The 21000-nt window shown below is 41.0% G+C and overlaps 1 protein-coding gene across 1 annotated transcript in view; it reads right to left on the bottom strand.

Annotated features, from left to right (window-relative positions):
* The window catches only part of tecta (tectorin alpha), a 52538-nt gene that overhangs the window by 28160 nt on the left and 3378 nt on the right, over positions 1-21000 (bottom strand). Inside the window, exons 3-8 of the mRNA XM_080867863.1 lie at positions 20545-20690; positions 20250-20389; positions 18670-18851; positions 17063-17319; positions 16818-16944; positions 16606-16722 (exon numbers count right to left, since the gene is read on the bottom strand). Of these exons, the coding sequence (XP_080723989.1) occupies positions 16606-16722; positions 16818-16944; positions 17063-17319; positions 18670-18851; positions 20250-20389; positions 20545-20680 (959 nt within the window). The 5' untranslated portion in view covers positions 20681-20690. The remainder of the gene's footprint in view (positions 1-16605; positions 16723-16817; positions 16945-17062; positions 17320-18669; positions 18852-20249; positions 20390-20544; positions 20691-21000) is intronic.

The following is a 21000-nucleotide window of genomic DNA, read 5'->3' as shown; positions in this document are numbered from 1 at the left end:
GAGGAGCCCTGAAAAGGCCCTATTATGCATACCAGAACAATGTGTCAGGATCACATTTGCCTTAAAGTCCCATGTGAGCCTCAACAGTGGACCACAGGCCTCTCTGTGCCTGAGTTCCCGGCAGCTGACAGGACCGGCCGGCTCTGCTCCAGAGTCTCTCTGTCTGAAGCCGCGAGGCTGCTTAGGACCTCATTACCACTTCTGTTTGGGACCTATCCATGTCTTGTTGGCTGAAGGGAGAGGAGCATAAACGCTGGGGCACTAATGGCTTTAAGTGAGCAGGTTTGAATTGCTAAGGTCCTTGGAGTAGCCCTTAGGGGCCTGGTTTGGCAAGTTTCCCGTTGGCAAAATCAGATGTACAGCCAAGTTGGCAGTCTACAGTCATCGTATAGCATTTAATCTTAATTGTTAAATAAACTAGAATGAAACTCCAAAAAGAAGGTACTGACTCTATAGTCAGCAATCAATTAGATAGTGGTACAGCTAAAATTGGTTCCCTCTAGATATCACAGGCTTCAATAGACTTTGGTTTTTCCAGCCAGCGTTCGGTACAACTGCACAGCTTTCATGCTTCATTAAAAACTTTTTACCAATTAGCTGCCTGCAAGCTACAAGAGATAGTTACTTTCTAATGACCACCTAACAAAGAACAATCTAATCCCTGTAAGCCGTTTGGTAATTTACTGATAACAATGATGTGTCTGTTTTGTTTTAAACATAGGATTTAAATGACTTCATGGATAAACGAGGTTAATACCACTCCAAGTAACTTGGTTTGGGCACTAGTAAATAGTTTAAAAGTTTGCATATTTCATTGGGTAGTTCAGTTTGTAAAACAGTGTTCGCTGTAGCTGCAGGCTAGCAGTTTTGACATATATAGGCGCATTTATTGAAGCATTTATACAAATATTTATAAACTATATAATTTAAAATGAAAAGATATGGTTTTATTTCATTATACGTGAATGAATGAAAGCTATGAAAAGCTAGTCGACCAACATGGCACGAAAGTAAATGTGGAGCATCTCTGCGCTATCGACCAAAAATTAAGAAAACTGTTATTTTTCATTTTTAATGCAATAAATAGACCTTAGTATGATCTGGGAATCTTTATGTGAATCCCCCCCACAGCACCTTCTGCACTTAACCGATACACAACAAATGCAAGGCCAATTCGAGACGTCTCCCAAATCTCTCTAATGTGTGAATTCTGCTCAGGCGGACATTAAATCGCATTCAGGTGTGCCAAGGTTAGTGGGCACTGCTGAGAGAGGTCTGCTGTAATGTCATCAGCCTCTCATCATACATTGTTAACAGAAAGATTAACCACAATTGCTCTTTTCACTCTTGTGACTCACCATGTTATCTGACTGGCATTAAGTCCTTTTAGTGGCTTTTAAGGTGGCAATTAAGATACAGCCCGAACACAACACTAAAGGGTGTTTATCTCTTTATCTCTGGGGTCACACTCAAAAAGAGACCAATCATGTTGTATTAAAGAAACATTAGAAGTTAATTCACTCAATGAGGATTAATATAAAGATTTTTAGATAGATATGATTGTCAAGATCAAACAGTGATCAAAATGTAACTCACAGTTTTTTGGGGGCTTTTTTGTACTCAGTTCCAAAAGTGGAAAATAAAGTAATGTCAAAATCAAGATTTACATTTGAGAGTTTAAGGTTGTTTTAGGGGGGAAAACAAAGGGGAAAAACAGGCATTTTTACTCATGAAGTTTGCAACCCTTTAATGTGAATCCAATACTGGAATCATCACCAGAAGAAAACACATGATCCCAACAATTTTAGATAGAAAGTGTTATTTTTTTACACTCACCCCCCCATAACTCCTGTGACATACAGGTATAGTCTGTATTTGCAGCATGAAAACATGCTGATTTAAAACAGTACAGGTTTGTTGTTATAACCACAGTCGGGTTATAAATTCAGAAAATACTGAAATAGAGTGAAGGACAAAAATGATGGACTCACCTGCCTTCAGGAGATGAACATCTAGCACCTTACTAGTCTAGTGGCAATCTCCACAGAGCAGTATCCCATCCAGGGAGTGATGGAGGGAGTACAGAGAGGCAGTCAAAGTGATGAAGAGCAGCTGGATGTCCTGATGGAAGAGCGCTTCTTGTCCGCGTCCAGCTCCGCAGGAATTACCGGCAGAACCAACAGCGAGCTAGAGTTTTTTTGTTCTCGCCTAAACTGGGAATCAGTGAGAATCAGTGGAAGGAGCTTTGCCTAAAGAAGCAGGTGCAAACTTTACCTGGGATAGTGTTCACGTTAATCTGAGATCAGTGTTTGGGGACGGGGGGTGGGTGCGGAGGAGAGGGGACTTGAGAGGAGGGACAGCGGAGGAATCCGGGAGAGAGAGGGAGAAACTGGAAACAGAGTAAGAAGAGCAAGAAGGTGAGAGGGGAAGTCAGAGGTGGAAAAACAAAAGAGAATTACTGTCTGGAGACATGTTTTAAATACCACAGAAGAGGAATGTTGTGTACAAAGAGAGGCTCTCATGGGATGAATGCAAGCCTCTTTGGGCAGGATCGGTCATCAACAGCAGCAAAGTGCCAATTGATGATAAAATGTGTCTGTGGTGGACGATTTGGTGGGAAACACTGTGGCTTTTATGGGGGTTTTTTGGAAGGGGGTTGAATGATAATGTGTCCTTCACCACCTGAAGCAGCAGTTTAAAATGTTTCTCTCGTTTTGACTGTTTTTTGTGCTGAAAGTGTAAAAGAAGGTCGTCTTTGGATCAGGACTCGGTCGTGGTTAGAGCCTTACCAGAGTTCACTCAGTACAGTTAAATCTCAGAGCACCGGAGCACACAGACTCACCAAAGGAGTACAGTCTCACTCTGGGGGCGTTTATGGACCAAAACCAGAAGCACACACACAGTCTGAGACCTAGCTCTTTAGCTCGGCGGTAGCTAGAATTACAGAATTAACATCAGTCACTTTGGGTACTCTGTGTAGTCCCCTTTTTTAATTAGGTACAGCCTCATTTACAGGGTTATACAAGACACTTCATTTCCATAGATGCTGGAGAGATACTGAGGGGAAATCTCAGGTGGATCCACGCTGATAGGGTCTGGGAAGGAGAGGGCAGTCAGTTGGGTCTTTGTTGCCGGAGGACAGTGGAAGTAACTGGAGAGGCAGGGAGCAAGATGTGTGAAAGGCTCCAGGACTGAGGGCAGGCCCCGGGCTCCCATTAAGCAGCACTGAGACTCTCTGCGGAGGCTTCTTTTATACCTCCCACGTCTTGTTGTGTAAATGGTCACATACTCTTAAGCGAGCTGTGAAAGAGAATGTCATACAAAGAGGGACAAAAAAAGTCGGCAGTTACAGGTGACCTAGTGGGCTGAGGGAGCTTCCTGACCAAGGTTTTGTGTTTTGGGAAATGTCGTAGATGGAGAAGTTGGAAAGACCTAGATGGCCCGATTTCTTGTGATCGCACAACAGATAACGCTTCTTTTTCCTTTGTATACGAGGGTGGTCGTGTCACACGGCCTCTATGTAATTATGGTTGTTAAAGGGGCCAACTGTGTCATAGAGCACATTAGGATGTTATATTTGGGCCAACTGCGAGCATACAGGTCTGTACGGAAGCCCATTTCCGCCACTAAAAAAACCAAAAAAAAACAAGTATCCATAACTCGAAATTTCAAGTTATTTTCTTAAAATTTCGACTTATTAACTCAAAATTTCGACTTGTTAACTCGAAATTTCGACTTGTTAACTCGAAATTTCAACTTATTAACTCGAAATTTCAAGAAATGTAACTTGAAATTTGGAGAAACATAACTTGAAATTTTGAGTTACTTTTCTCCAAATTTCAAGTTAATAACTCGAAATTTTGAGTTAGGTCTGCCAATCAGTAATCTATGTGAATGAGGTCACTTTCTTGTTACCTGGAAGCATATGGCGCAGAGTAACGCACACTCAAAACCGGATCGCAACAAATTGGTGCTTTCGCAAGTACGTTTGCTGATAGTAATGCCATGTGATTCAGCTAATAACACAAGGATTTCATCATTTTTGAAACCACGCTGAAAATACTCAGCGATCTGTGCATTCATGACTGGATGTAATACCGGTAGCTTAGCTGTAGCATTTGTACCTGAGGGCTTCAGCTTCCGGGTAACAAGGAAATTATGTCATTCACGCAGATTACTGATTGGCAGCACTAACTCGAAAATTTGAGTTATTAACTCAAAATTTGGAGAAAATAAGCACAAATTACAGAGGTGAAGACTGGAAAAAAAACAACCAAAAGATGAACAACACCTTAACCCAAGCCATAAAATTTTACTGAATGGCTCGACTCAAATCAAATCAACTAAAAAAAAAAAAAAAAAAAACACAACGAAACTGCAGGTTGATCCCAACTCAGCTAATACATAATAAATCAAAGCTGCAGAAGCAGTTAAACATTGAGGTTAGTGCTGATGGAGTGCAGAGAGTTAATGATTTGATAGATACAATAGATAAAGACAACAGCACTAAGCAAGAGGGGAGAGAGAAGGAGAGCATGCATCTTAACTTAATCTAAAGACATAGAAAATGATTAAAATGAGAATGTACTGACACACTGAGGCATGCTTAATACAAAAAACCTGTATTCACAGTTTTACACTGTGAAGCATGTGAGTAACTTGGATGCTATAGTAAGACCACCAACTTCTTCGCAAAATCTCTGTGAGTGGTGGTGAAATCAGAGATGAACACAAAGTAAAAGTGCAGTTAATTTTTGAGAAACCCCCACCCAGACCCCCACCACGGTGAGAGATGGTGAGAGGTTAAATGCCACTGGCTGAAACTACTTAAAAGAAAGATGGGTGGATCTGAAGAACTATTTTTACTCATGTCAGCATATATTTTGGAGTTTTCCATCAACAGCACACTCAACAATCATGCCTCTTTGAGAATGACTGGTCACTGTTCAAACTCAAGGGCTGTTAATCTATTCCTTTAAGTGTTTGTTGGCGGACAAGCACTTGGCAGCTCCTATCAAATCTCTTGGAGAGTTCCCCAGTACCAGGTTAGAAATTCAACTAAGGATCCCCAACATGCATAAAATAATTTTTTTTCTTGCTTAAAGTTGGTTATGAGACATAAGGTAGGTCAAAGGTTTCTATCATCAGGAGGGCATTGTGTGGGAACAGGTCAAAGTATCTAGCATCACAAGTTTTTGGAGAATCCATCAAGCCTGACCTTCACATAAAAAGGTCCTGGACTGGATACCCACTGAGCTCTGTTTAGCAGTCACCTAATCCTTGGTGCGGACCACTTTAATTCAACCCCTTATGCCCAGCAGTTGGCTCTGCCCTGCCCTCCTCTCCCTTCTTTCCATTCACAATGGTGGACCTCCTTCCAGTAACCCAAACCTTCTTACCCCAATGACTCTTTCATCCTACCAAACAATAGGCCCTGTTTAGCCTTCCTGCCCTTAGCCCCACTTCATAATGCAATGGGGCAGATCAAGGGTAGATCAGAGTACCAACTGCACAGCCAGGTCCTGTTTACACAACAAAGTGCTTTGTGGGATGGATGCACTGCAACAATCTTCCAACTTCAAGTACGTTCATATTCTCAGGATGGTGCATCTGCAAAGTTAAATTGCAGATGACATTTGTTCATGCAACACTGATTGAAAACTTGCTAACTATTGCTTTGTATTGGTTTACAGTATCCCTGTTCAATTCTATCCAGGAATTCAATATCCAATGGGTTGATTGGTTGATTCCCATTACAATAAAATTTGTTTGACGAGATTAAACAATTCACTTAGCCTAAGGTAATAGAAGTTTTAAAATTACCAAGATAAAAAAATAGAGATAACAAAAATTTTAAAAGGCCATAAATATTTAAATATTTTTACATTTATAAGTGCATGTGGGGGTGGAGGGTGTATGTTATGCTATATTATGAGAAGAATAGCGTTGAAAGCAGCGGTTCACGTGACAAGGTTTTAATAACAATGTTGATGTTGTAACAATTGTGCATCAGGATCGCTACTGAGTGTCTCTAAACGTATAGAGTCAATTTTTGATGTAAGCCGTTTTAAGTTCCTCAAGCAGGACAGAACAGAACAAAACACCCCATGGATCCTAAACGCTCACATACATGCTGACGATGGAGCAGTGAGGCTACACTAGGAGCCTCAACTGGACATCCTGCATACGATGTCCAGTTGCTTGCTTGCTTGTTCTGCAGGGTATACTTTACCATGTGATTGAAAGTATGCTAACTTATGATGTTAGCATGCAGTATCCCATGGTTTCTCAGACAAATCCTTCCATCTCTCGTGTATGAAAATGGTTTGAAATAGCAGAAATACACTAACCAAACAACCATCTTTCATAGCGTATGGCTAGAAGCCAGTCAATTGTTAGGTAACTACCTAAAAGCCAAGGGTTTCCATTCATTCAGTAGGATGAATACTTGTAAAAATTAAGCTAAATAAACTAAATATAATTGCAGTCTATCCTGTTAATATCAAGACTTTTCTCTTATAAGTAATTACCCCGTGGCTTGACGAAGGCAGCTCAAAGCATGATGTTGTCGTGGAGATACTAACCTTAGGGTGACACTGGAAACGTTATTGGGACAACCGAAGTTGCTGGGATTCATCCCTAATTATGTTCATGTGAGGTATTGCCGTGTAATTATTTTCAAGACATTTGAAGTTGTGACCCTATGAAGATCTTAAGACACCAAGAAATGTGGTAAAAAACATGGCTGCCAAAGGTCAGTACAGATAATGAGTTGAGAAATGCAGACAAAAAAAGTATAAGAAAAAAATAATCTCGAAGGGAATAAAAAGAAAATACAGCTTTCTAACTACAGGACCAAAATGCCTCCTTGGATCCCAGCCATTGACAAGTTGTTCTTCATGCTGACAATGTGCTGAGGAGTGGGTAGTGATGGTTGGCAGAGATATCCTACACAGGATTAGTGCCATGGTGTTGGAAAAAGACGAGGAGGAAATTAAGAGGGAATGCCCCAGAAACACAACACCGCCTGACACGTATGGAATGGACTTTTTGCAGCTCGACTGAAACACTCCAGCGATAAAGAGGTCTGCAGGATTCCTCCGATCTTCTCCAGGGCCAAGCATTAAGAAACAGAGCTGTGCACGCTGATCTCGTGTCCCTTTAGCTCGTAACACGAGCAGTGTGCCCACTCCATCCCTTGTCTTTCAATCAGGACGGTGAAATGTCAACATGTAAAGAGGCCGGTTCATATTATTAAACTAATCTGAATATCTGACAGTTTTTATACTAACCAGTAGCTTTTTGCAACAGTTGGAATGACAAGTCCATTTTTACCTTTTGAGATAATGAATAGCAATATAGGCTCATCAATTAGTCTAACCAGCGACAGTTAAATGGCAGTGGGTATTAAAAGACAGACTTGAGCATTAGCTCACACAGCTAGCACACATCACAAGAAGACTTACCCAAACAATTTGTCTGCTGTCCAGATGTAACAGATCACAACGTTTTGGGACACTGAAAGTGAAAAGAATAAAGTGGCTGTGCAGGTTTGCAAACATATGACAAAAAAAAACACCACGACAAGTTCATGAGAAAAAAATAGCAGTATTCAAAATCAAAACGGGCAAATTTATGACAAAAAATATAAAAAGGGGCAAATTAAAGAAGAAAAAACTAAACTCACTAGACAGGAAAACATGATAAAATTAATAATAATAATAATAATAATTTAAAAAAAGGCCAGTTGCCAGTCAAATTCCTAATGAAAAACTGATAACTTCATAAAGACATGTTCTACATTAAAAAAAAATAAAGTATATTTAAATACAAAAAAAGCCAAATAAAATGGGGACATTCTGGGAAAAACAGACTTAATTGTCAAATAAATGACGAAACAAAAAAAGAAAATCTGTCACATCGACCCACAGCAAGAAGGTTTGAATCCACCAATCAACTGAGGTCTCCCTGTATGGGTCTTAAAGTGACAGATGAACTCATTCATAACCTCATTGTGGTATTTTTACATGCTAGAAATGTTTCCTACAGTTGATTTGTGTATGTTTGCTATAGTGTCCATATGAACTGGATAATGAACAGTTGTGTGGGGTCATTTAATGTCCCGAATTAGATAAAAACAAAAAACTAAACACAAAAAATCCCCCCACACACTATAGGTATTGACTATTACTGCAGAATTATTATGAAAAAAATAACACTGCAATTAGCTGGAACAATCAGTATTTATTTTTTTTATTTAAGAGAAGTTAAAGCACCATTATACAGTACAGGTATAGAAAGATTGCAGTAATGCAAACAAGAATTAAAAGTGCACGGAAGAAAAGCAATACAGAGAGCAAACGAAATATAAATTAAACACCACACACTCTAACCAGCACAAGGCAAAGTGAACTTTAGATCATCAATTTTTTTTTAACTTTTTAAAATCTGTAAATAAACTCTGTTTTGGTATTACTGAAGGATAGATAAAAAGGTGACAGGCGCAGTTAATATTCTAGAAATGTCAAAATTACAAATGCCCATAAAACAACATCGTTTCCCTGAAATGACACGTCTTGCAAATGATGAAATGCTGAAAGAAACAAAGACATATGAGACTGTGCAAACCAACCTCACAATGATCCAAACAAAACAAAACAAACCCCTCACACTTATCCCAGCACTTCTCAACAGCCCACTCATCATAATACAGATTAATAAAAGTCAATAAAACAAAGAGATCTCCAGTCATCTACTACACAAAGAAAATCTGTCAGTCCAGATGGCACTGTGAGCCTGCCGCAGGACAAGTGCACCCCAGCACATGTTCACATGCTTGCATAAGCACAACAAAACACTTTATTTGCGGACGCTCAAGAGAAGCATTTTGACCTGGGAGCTCTAATTAGAGTCTAAATTAGAGAAAGAACCACAGCAACAATGACTTAACTCCAAATAACTTCACTTGCTACCAACGAACACGTGAAAAAAATGCACCAGTATTGTTATGACACATAGTTTAAGTGACTACATCTGTAATGCTCCAGCTGGTAAAACACAGCAGACACCAACAGCCAAAGTCTCATCAGCTAAAGTAAAATAAATGTTCAGGCGATAAGATGGGTTGAAAAATTCCTGCTGAAAGCTCACAACACCAGGACCTGCGAAACAGCGCAAACTAAAAGTTTGGGTGTCTGTGAGATGGAAATGTAAAGGAGAGAGACTCGGGTGGACCGGTGAGGGCCAAGAAGCTGTTTGGTGAACCTGTTCCAACTTAAATCCAGCGGAAGTGTCCGTGACACAGCAGCTGGTGTGTGGTTACCATACAGAGTGAGCCTCAGCGCTTCTCAGCTGCTCTTGCGCTCCATTCATGCGCAGGACAGCCAGAAGACCTGCGGTAACTTGAGCATCAACACTCCTTCTTTTCTCTGTCCCAGACCCGAGCTCACCTCAGACATGTCTCGTCTTTCTGCCAGGGCGTCTCGACTGAGAGGTATCCGAGTGTGTGTGCGGGTGTGCGCGTGCACGTTACCCCCAACACATGGCATTTATGCATCAGCTTGCAGGTTATTCCAGGATATTTCACTACAATCGCGTGGAGAAAGTCTAAGTAGGGAATTACATGTGCTGCTTATCTACAAACTCTTCCTGCAGGAAATCAAAACAAAACAAAATCTTCTCCACTTAAATAATGGTTAGAAAAGTAGAGCAGTGCTTTGAGGCTGTCATCATCATGAAAATGTAAATAAAACGTAATTTTTTTAATGCAGTGCAAATATGGATGGTGCCCAATTTACAAAACCTTGGCACTACAAAAAAATCAAGACCACGTTTAAAGCCTGATTAGTTGCAATCATTGCAGTATGATTATTATTATTATTTATTTATTTTTGTCGTCATGGTTGCTTCTGGAGAACGTAATAGGTTGGAACAATTTTAGTCCAGGCTGTACAAAATCTCCTGCAGCCAGTTTATAGCGAACAGGCATCAATTCATCTTTTACAAAAGAAACATGGAGAAAAATGACAATGCTGATCAAAGTGTAATCATTACGGAGGAACAATGTGCAATGAAAGTGGCAGAATGTATTCTCAGAAAGGGCATTTCTGATATCTAATGAATTTGAATCTGAAATCGTGTATAATTTATATTTGTCTCCTAATTTTAATGTATTCGCTCTTTAAAAATACTAATTCGTTCTCAGTTTGGTGCAGAAATATCAACAGTAGGGATTAGAAGGTCTGTTTTAACCCTTCAAATGCTTTAATTATAAGGTGATTTTAGTTTTAAAATTGGTGTGCAATTTATGCATTTAATTCATAATAAGGGAAACAATTTAAAAAAAAATTAAAGACAGTTGTATGAAGGAAAGTATGATCTTAATGTTCTGCAGCCCCTAAAAATCTAAAAACACATCAGATATAAATTTGGCTGAACTCCCCTTCGAGGTTGTGTTCTTGTGCCTATCCCGATCACGTTAGCGCGGTGGCTTTCTTTGGATGCGCCCGCTCTTACCACCTGCACTTGCCTTTCTTTGGACTTGCTTAAACAAACAGTTTTTCAACAAACAGTCCAGTTTTCAAGCCTAAAAGTTCAACATCAGGTAAAAATAGCAGAGAGGAGGATGCCCACACGTTCTTGGCATCCTCCAAGGTCAGCCAGTCCACTATTAAAGACCATGAGATCTACTATAATGTCTTGATGGACAATATTCAAGGGGAAGGACCTGGATTGTAAACACATATGACATATGCATGGCACATGGCTCTCAAGTCTACCAGCTCTGCCTTCCTGCAATTTCCATTGTTTTCTCAGAAATTAAATTCAAGCTGAATGACTGCTGTTTTGACTGCAAAAGATATCCAGCAAACAGAAGAACCAGTGGAAGTGGTCATAACAAGACTGATATTTATCCAGAGGTGCACATGTGGAAGACCCTGAAGGGGAGAACGGCCAAATTTCGAGTCAGGTATGGTTTTTCGGCCATTAAGGGAGCAGTCCTAGAACTTTTTGATCTTTTTTTTTTATGCTTCATCAATAAGATGTAAACTGCACTTGTAACTCAAGGCACATGAAGCATAGAAATGTGCGACTTGAATTCAAGGCTTTGTAAATATCGAACAACTATGTGCAAATGTACTATTGCATAAATGTGATCAAGATTTTAGACAGCAAACCTCTTTACCATCCAAAACACCCACCCTTTTTTTGATATCTAAAAAAAGGGTTCAAGTCAAAAGCGTAATATCCAGTAATTTATCATTTCTACAATTCCTCCAATCCAAGTCATCCAGAAGTGGAGAACCTCCCGACTCAAAGACCCGAGGAGCTGCAGCGGCTTTTGTCCCTGGGCACTACCAGGATCTCATCCCCGTCTCGAATGCCATAGGAATGCAGGGCCCGGGTGCCGCACTTCAGCTCCTCTGGTCCAAACATTGAACACATCTCTCGGTCGATGTAGAAGAGCCTCATCCCATTGGGTAGCTGCAGCAGACCCTTAAGGTGTTTTTTTAGGTCACCTACTGTTTGCTCCAGACGGAGGCTGACTGTCTCCACCCTGTCACCCCAGCGAACAACCACCATGGTGAGGCTGGGTCTCAGGTCTACCTCAGCCAGTGGAGCCAGGTGGCCATATTTGGACACGAGGATACGGTACCTGCAACAAAGCAGAGCTCGTGTTATTTTTTTATTTGTTATCAGCTCAACTGAATGACATCAGCATACAGCAAAGACACACAAACTCCTACAAGACATACACTTGAAATCCACCACACAAAGTATGGTGTTTCTCAGACATGGCAGTGACTACATAGTCTCTGAAAAGTGAGGCCCTTGCAAAGTATCTCAGGGTGTTTTAACACCTCTAGTTTCTTTAGTCTTAATCAGCTGATGAATTTGTAAACTTGTGGCTTTTACTCATGGCTTTGTTTCTTTTTACAGAGAGAAAACTCCAAGTCAACCAAAAATGCATCACCACAAACCGTGGCAGAGCAGGCATTCTGCTTATTGGCCAATGAAGGGAAATGCTGTCTTCTGGACCTTTGGTTTATTCCACAGCTAGCTGCTACAGTTTGAGCTCTCTGCATGTGTATGGTCTTCTGCCGCATCCTAGGATGCAAAGCACATCTGACTACGAGGAGGCATTTATCTCAAACTAGCAGCGCACACCTGGTAGTTGGGGTTGGATGGAGGTCAGATTATGTTCTGACTATAAATTAAATAAAAAAAGACCAGAATTTGATTTACACGGCCTAAACAGTGCAGGTGTGAAAAACCCCTTAAATCTTTATTTTTTTATAATTGCAAGGAGGTAGTGATATCTATGACTGCAAACAGACTGGTACTATAAGAGTCTATGGGAAAACAGCCCTCAGGCTTGGCCTCTAGAAACACTTTCCTGCTGAATTCATCCACTCAGTTCAGGTCATTCTGAATAAAACATTAAGACCCTTTTATAAATGCACCCATTCTAAGTTTCAGAAAGGAGGATTTTCCAGGGTATGCTAACCGCTAACTAGCTCATTATATGCATATAATTTTTGAATATTTGCCAAAACTAACTGAAAAATGAGTTTGTCAGACATGCCTGCATGTTATTCTACAAATATATGGAAAAATATTTGCCCAAATAATCATGATAACACATAATGGCATTTTTAAGGTAGACCACAGTGTCTCTTTGCCTCCCCCCCCCCCCCATTGTTGCTATGGTAAATAACATACACCCTGTACTAATGATAGGATGTAGGCTTCATTTCGACATTCAAAGAGCAGCTTGGTCTACGGCTCCACCCTGCCCTCTGATGTCACAATCACACTGTGTTTTTAGCACTGATTTACTCTAAATGGAATCAAAATCTAGAAATTTAACAACAAGCTGTACAAAATAACACTTAAAACTAAAGACAGAGATGATAAAGTCATTGTGAAAATGCTTCATGAGGTCACGAATCAAGTTAAAAGCAGGGCAATCTTCTTATAGACTTGTATAGGACAAGACTTCTCTTTGTGCCCTCTGCTGGCTGTTATGAAGAATGCAGGTAAAAGGCTGTTCAACACTGGCTTCACTTTTCAGACTCACAGGTTATACATCCTCTTTTTTTCCTTCTTAGATGAAGTACAGGTGTGAAATAGAAACAGCAAGTATATTTAAGATATTTCAGATTTTTTTAAAAAGACTTTAAACTCAGGGTTATGGAAACAAGCTATGAGTGTTTAAGAGGCAGAGAAACACCGAGTTGTCTGCCACTTGCTTGCCGTGAGAAAGCTCTCAGCCATCTCAGGGGAATGCGTGTTCGAGATAAGGCCCCAGGAACGATTAAATAAAATCCAGGAGAAAAGGCCTGTGCTTTCAAAGCTACTGTAACAGCTGGGCCAATCAAAGCAATTTCACTTCCCTCCCCAAAACTCCTCCACAAAGCCGCTGCCCTGGCCCTGGGATTTTCTGGCCAAACTTGCAGTCCACCCTGGGAATTCTCCACTAAGGCCACAGTGCACAAAGTGCCATTCTAAGAGAAGCCATTTACCAAAGAGGCTTCATTTAAGGTGGTAAGCATGGTATAATGGGGCAAACAATGCTGCAGGTGATAAGAAGCCGACATTCCAACTGTCATTTTGGCATTCTTTGATTCCTGCGGAGGAAATTACAAGACTGTGAAGCCAAGAGACACCATGTAGCTGAGCTCTCCTGTTTTGGCATTTCATCGACTCATTCTCACATTTCTCCAGTTATTTACTTGAACGTATGAGCACCTCAAAAAGTTAAAATGTAAATTTTCCCACGTCTTTCCCTGAGACTGTGGCTCTGTTTAGACCCACTAACTGCTAACTTCACCGGATACGCAGACTCTCTGGTTTCTTTTTTAACCCTTGCCTCTACTCTTTCTCGCCACTAATCCTTCCTGCCCAGTGCTGTTTTCTTCCCTTTCCCATTTTTTCCAAGGAATTGTTGGGGTGTATCCATCTCAGTTAGTCTAGTTTATGGTTTGAGAACACGTTTATAGTTACTCAAAGCCAGGCTGTGTCAGATGTGTTCACTTGAGAGGCTGTGACCCACCTGCAGAGCTCTGATCTCTTGGGGTAGCGAGGCCGCAGCCTCATCCGAAAGGAAAGGGGATAGCTGTGCGCTCACTGCCTACTGAGTGTGTCTGACACCCCGATAACGCCCGCATGCACATGCACAGTCACGGTTATACCCGACCCTGGACCTACACCGAACCCCTCCCAAACCAACACCGCAAACGCAACGCTTGATGGACAAAAATAAAATCAGAGCGATGAAGCTGAACACAAAGAAAATGAAGTTTTTAGATGGCGATGAATGTGTTTGACATAGAAATAAAATAACTATTAACTGCTCCTGATGGACAAACAAGTTCTGCCACAGGTAATAAAATAATTTATAGCCAGGAGTGCTGTGACAGCTCATGTGACATCAGAAAACAAATCAAATTTCTCAAATTAAGGCTTCAGGTTGACAGAGTAGGTGTATACATAAAAAAAACAACCTGCTACCTGGTGTATCAGTTTTCCCAATCAGAGAATTCCCAGCACAAAGGACTCATTGAGCAGGGAGAGAGTGGTGGCATTGTCTCCCAAAGGTTAGTTTCCCCCAGTCAGGGACTACACCTTCCTCCAGAAATCCCTCCCCAACATTCTGCTGAGGTTAAGTGGAATGCAGTTGGTGAATTATTTCACCCCTGCGAGCCCCCCCGAGGAAGGCTTTCAACCTCCCCCCGCAAAAAAAAAACATATAGTGTGCTGGACCCAAACTGAGGACAGGGATGGAGATTGGTTGCTAATGTTGTGAATCAGCAGGTGTTCCCATATGAATATAATGCAAACGTAAATGCCACTTAGCTTTCCAATTGAAAGCCAGTGCTGGCGCCTTGTGCTCCATATTTAAGGTATTTAGTGAAGACTTTCAATATGAATTTTACTCTAAATGTCTCATCGGAATGTTGTAATGAAGCAATGAAAACAATCTGATGTAAATTTTAGAGCTGAAAAAAACAACAACAATTTATTGATCAACATAATGCTACACAATATATTTTTTAATTTATCATGTTAGCTATTTTCTCAAGCCAAAAGATGTCAGTGCTGTAGTAGCTCATCAGGCTCACGATCCATCACCGCTCAAGGGTTACTGCCCGCAAATCGATAAATGTGACTTTGATAAAAACTTCAGTAAAATCTGACCAACACTGATTCTTCTTCGCAATGGTTTAAACTCAGCTACATTCAATTCAGTTCAGTTTTATTTATATAGCACCAAATCACAACAACAGTCGAACACTCAAGAAGCTTTATATCGTAAGGTAAAGTTCCTACAACAATACAGAGAAAACCCCAACAATCATATCACCCACTATGAGCAAGCACTTGTGGGACAGTGGGGAGGAAAAACTCCCTTTTAAGAGGAAAAAAAACCTCTGGCAGAACCAGGCTCAACCATCCAAAGCAAGACAGTGCACAAGAAAACAAAGTGCAGTCAGGGGTGGAGTGGACAGGGTTTTAAGATGGTACCGAGAGCTGCTATAATGTATGGCTTGGAGACAGTAGCACTGAAAAAAAGACAGCAGGCCGAGCTGAAGATGCTCAGGTTTTCACTGGCAGTGACCAAAATGGAAATGATTAAAAACGAGGATGTCAGAGGGACAGCTCAAGTTCAGCAGTTTGGAGATAAAGTTAGAGAGGCGAGGCTCAGATAGTTTGGGAGAGAAGAGAGAGTGGATACATTGGACAAATGATGCTAAATATTGAGCTGCCAGGGAGGAGGAAGAGAGGAAGACCTCACAGAAAGTTCATCGATATAGTGAAGAAGCACATGCAGAGGAGGACGCTAGGGATAGGGTTAGAGGGTGATGACCCCTAAAGAAAACATCTGAAAGAAGAAGATTGTTTAACTGAATATCTCTGAGTTTTAGACTTTTTTTGTACAAAACCTGTTGCTGAAATATGGCCACGAAATGAGAACCGGTGTTCTGGGAATCTATCCTACCTCACAAACCATCCCACCTGTTGTTTCTGCGCATACGCGTAACACAAACCCCAAATTTACATCATTTTTTTAACCCATTGTGAATATTTCTTATGGTTATGGTTTGTATTAGTCACAAGTCGCCGTCAAATTATAATATGGGTAGGACGATTTGCCAAAGTAGGACAGTTTCTCAAAACACTGGCTACAAATGATCCTTTCCATCTGGAGAGTGTGTGCCTTTGAAATTTAGTTACATGTTAATTTTCTACCTTGTTTTAGGATGCAGATCACTAAGTTAACAAACTTAAATGATCCAAAGAAACCCCTCAAAAAGTAAAAAAGAAGAAATAAAGCTAATGGCTAATTTTATTTAACGATAAATTCACAATTCACACAGTTGCCTAACGCCAACTTCTACCCACGCATCTTAGCTGGCCATCAGCACCACTGCATATGCAAAGTGTCTTTTTGAGACTACATATTATTCCTCGTCCACTTCTACTAGTTACTACAGCGTCAGCGGTCAGCCGCTGCTTTGAATTATTATTATTATCCATGAGTAAACTTATTCACTATGATTATGTGTGCAGTGAAAAATGTATGTGTGGATGATGCTCCACCTCTCGGGACGCTCCTGCTCTGGACAGTCCTGGTAGTATCTGATGAAGAACCTCTCAGCATCCTCTCTCTCACCATTAGACACGGCACCCCCGTTCAGCACCATTACGGAGGGCAGCCTGAGGGCAGGTGCAGCAGTCGGGTGTTAAAAGTGCTCAATGAGTATTTCGATGATGAAGTTACTGAACAAACGAGCACACAGCTTCAGACTTACTGTGCTAAAAGGAGGCTACGTCTCTCCTCGGTGCTGTAAGACTGCAGTAAAGGGATTCCCTTTGCTTTGACCTCCACCAGTTTGGGAAAGAAATTCAGCCTTTCAATGTCGATCCATTTACTAAGACCTGAATAACAACAACAACAACAACAACAATAATAATAATAAACATAATGAGTTATAGGGCTATTTGTTCACACCTTGCACTGAATACAGACAGATTAAAAGACTTTTAGGACTCCGACCTGAATTGTTGAGGTTGATGCTACGCAGGTTGGGGAAGAGGTGCTCCAGTGTCTCCTTGGTGTCTCCCACAGAGTCCACGCTGTTATTGGCCAGCACCAGTGTGCTCAGACTGGGGTACAGCAGCCCAAACTTCCTCACTTCTGCCCAATCCTGCAGCTGGTTATCTGTAATCTGCAGCAGGCGTAGCGACGGGCATGTCGTCTGGGACTCTGACACGCTGTTGTAGCCGTTCAGACACAGGAAGAGCTCCTCCAGCCTGGAAGATGAGGTGCAAGGAAACTGGCATTTTTGAGGACATCAAAGATTCTTTGTATAATCTGTGTAATATGCATTAAGGTGCTTTTGATTCTTCAAAAGAATAAGGCAGCTGTTATCGTGTTTCCAATTGTCACCATATGTTCTGAGTTCTCTACCCTGTTTACAACAAATAAAACTGGATTGAATTATATTAAACACTACTGACACCCTCTCGACGAGAAACCTGGGCGCGGGGGAGCCTGATCGTCGGAACATTTGCTGCAGATACACGACAGCCTTTCAGTGGAACGAGCCTGGCAACACTCACATTGGAGGACGTTGAAGACATCTACCTATTCAGAGCCATGATAGCGAGGCTCCTGCTGATTGGAACTGGCACAGCCCTGGCTTGTTGACGAAAATTGAAAAGATTTCTTCTTTTGTGGCTAAACCAACCAACCATTACTCCTCATGCGTCAACCCAACCTCCCTAAACATGGCAAGGTGGGGCATAACTTCCTGGAATTCCTGTTGAGTCTACATCTGTGTGCTCAAGATAAAGGAGGAACGCATCACTAATCTGCTCGCTAATGTTCTGAGCAACTCTGAGTGGTCAGAGTGGCACAAAAAACTAAGTGATTCATTATGACTCAGTAGCTTGTAGAGCCACATTAGCAACAATTATGTGAGGCAATTGTTTTTAAGAGTCATCTCTCACATCACTGGAGGACTACTGGCACACTCTTCTTTACAACATTGAGGTCTGTGGGCATTCTTTAATACACATCTCCCAACAGCTTGGTTGAGTTCTGGACTTTGACTGGGTCATTGAAACATGTTCATTGTTTTCTTTTTCAGTCATTCTGTTGTAGTTTTGTCAACTTCAGCAAACCTAAACATTCCTGCCATGTTTGTTTTAGAGTGAAGAAGCCCGGAAACCCTTACTAACAAGTTCAGTTTAAAAAAAAAAAATTGTGTTGTCACGAACTTTCCAATTTTACACACTAATTGAGGGCTGTAGAGTCTGAGATGTAGCTGTTGGGCTTTTATCAGTTTCTCTGAGTATTGCTCAGTCTGGAGTGAATTTGCTCAGACATCCCCTTAGCAGTAGGCTACCAAAACGTCTGCTTTTTCAGAGGTGCTCACATTTGTTGAGTTAAATGTGTCCCATTAGCAACTGGCTGCTACTTATTCTCACACCTCCCATGGAAGCAGTAGGGGTGTACTTAGTTTTTCACAGGACTGCAGAGAGAACTCTGAAAAACATTGTAAATCTCTATATATGCAGACGCTTAGACAAAAATATACAAATTCTCTCATTGCCACACATAAAAGAACATAAAACCTTTTTCCATGCTTTGTCACTTACTCTGGTGTGTGCTGCGTGAGTGTGTGAACAGTGTCCCAGCTGACTTGTGTATTAATGAGGACCAGTCGTCGGACCCTGGAAAAAACCTCTGCCATGTTCGGCTCCAGCTGCACGCCGCTTAGCGGGTTCATGCTCAGATTGAGGAAGTCCAGGTGTGGGATGCTGGAAACGATGGTGCCGATCTGGCAAAACCAGGAGCATCAGGACACAGAACAAAGAAAAAGAAGAAACAAGTTACAGAACTTTTCAAAACACTTTTACTTTGAAAACCATTATTTTCAGAGCTTGTTGATTAGCTAGATAACTCTAGTACACATAAATAAGCTGTATAATGAGATACAGCGGTTTAAATTCTAGGTAAGTTCCGAGTCATCCATCTTTAAATACAACCCATAGATAGTCTTGAACAGGCATATTTTTAAAGTGTTTCTGTACCGTGTTCACATTTTCCTTCATTCTGTTTAAAAAGCTGATAATTAATCCACATCAGTAGCGTCTGGTTTAGTTTCACATTGACTTGTTTTCACTCTTTGGCTTCTAGATGGCAAATAAAATACTTAATGCTAAACCCATGTGAATGACAGAAGAAGAGATTATTATATTAAATAAATATGTGGTGTATGTATTTATTGGTTCATACAAAAAAATGTATCCAACCCTGCTTATTAATAAATGAGTACTCCAGTTAACCTGAGAGGTACCAGGTGTTCCAGCTGGCACAGCAGAAGGGAACTGTGCCTACAGCCCTCATCACGGTATCACTCGGCTGAATAACAAACAGCACTGTGAGAGGGGGATAACAAGGGCTGTGCAACTTTTTTAAGAGGCCTTTGTGTTGTAGACACGGCTAAATAACAATGCAGCACAACCCAACCTTAAGAACTTAATTATTAACAGTACATATGCAAACAAACAAAAAGAAAAGAATGATGATGAATGGAGGCTAGATGGAATCAGTGAATAACCATCTAAAAATCTACATGCTTTCCAGTTAACTTACAAACATAAAGTCCGGGGGCACAATCGGCCCGGCAAAGACTCCAAACTGGCCAACTGGATGGCTTTGGAAAATGAGAAGGAGGGCATACATTTTTGGACTTTCAACTGTATTAAGTTTTACAGCTTTTCCTCCTGATAAACACCTCCCCCACAGCCATTCATACTATGCCAAAGTAATAAAGTAATAAAGTGTGGTTAAACTTCTTATTACTGACAGAAAGGGAAGTTTTACTGGTTCAGCCCGCTCAAGACCAAAGTGGGTTGTTTGTGGCCCACAATGTAAAAGGAGTTTGACATCCCAGGCTTGCATCCTTACTAACAATAAAGAGAGATTAACTTCTATTTTTTTTATCTGTATGTGTTGTATTCATTTTTTATTACACTAAAATAACCATCAAAACAAAGACCTTAATCTTATAAACCTATGACTAGCATTTACTAGTGTCCATTTAAGCCCTTTTTAACTGCTGACATGGTAGCATACAGACAGCACTCCAACTAAATTGTCTTGAACAAAAGCCAGATGGCTCTGCTTTTATGAAAAACTTTATTAAGTTCAATTAAAACTCCAAGACCCCCACCTCTCCCCAGTCATTCAGCTGATTGTGGGACAGGTCGAGCTCTACCACGTGGGCGCAGGAAGCAGCGATGTCTTGCCTGTCGCCAGCTTTACTGATTCCACTGTCATTCAGAACCAGTGCGCTGGGCAAGAAGAGGCGATCTGCAAACAGGAAACTCGAGTCAGTTCAGAGCCTCATTCACAGCTCAACACTCCAAATAAAAAGGCAGATATGCCGGGCTGAACTTATCACAAGTGATACACTGCTCACGTGGCATCATCACAACCCTGAAATAGCTCGCTCTGTCATCTCTCACCTTTGACAGGGGATCCTGGAGCCCTGGGCAGAACAACCACTCCTACGCCTTGGCCATAGGGGAAATTCTCAGGGTTATACTTCTCACTGAGGACTTGAACAAAGGTGCGCACCTCATCTTCATCAGAGGACTCCATGGCTCAAGTCCTGAACAGGTATCCATGTAAGAGACCAAAGGGGAAAAAAAAGACGCTTTTAAGATATGCTATGGAAACATGACAATTACATCAGGACAGCTGTTACATATGTCTTTTAAAGGATAAAGCTGGAGATATTTTACACTGTTTATCACAATGTGTATGAAAATCAAGTTTCCTCCCAAAACATATGTGACCCTACTGAAGTTTTAGGTCTTTAAGTGTCAAAATTGTATTGCTTAATTTGCATGTAACCTGCATGTCTAACGTGGTGTTTAGAGAATTCTCAGTGTTGGATTTTTGGGGCTGATGTCTGTTAA

The sequence above is a fragment of the Rhamphochromis sp. 'chilingali' genome (genome assembly GCF_963969265.1).
Source record: "Rhamphochromis sp. 'chilingali' genome assembly, chromosome: 19".
Classification (NCBI taxonomy): domain Eukaryota; kingdom Metazoa; phylum Chordata; class Actinopteri; order Cichliformes; family Cichlidae; genus Rhamphochromis; species Rhamphochromis sp. 'chilingali'.
Note: the sequence above shows the minus strand (reverse complement) of the source record. Positions and strands in the feature narration are given on the sequence as shown.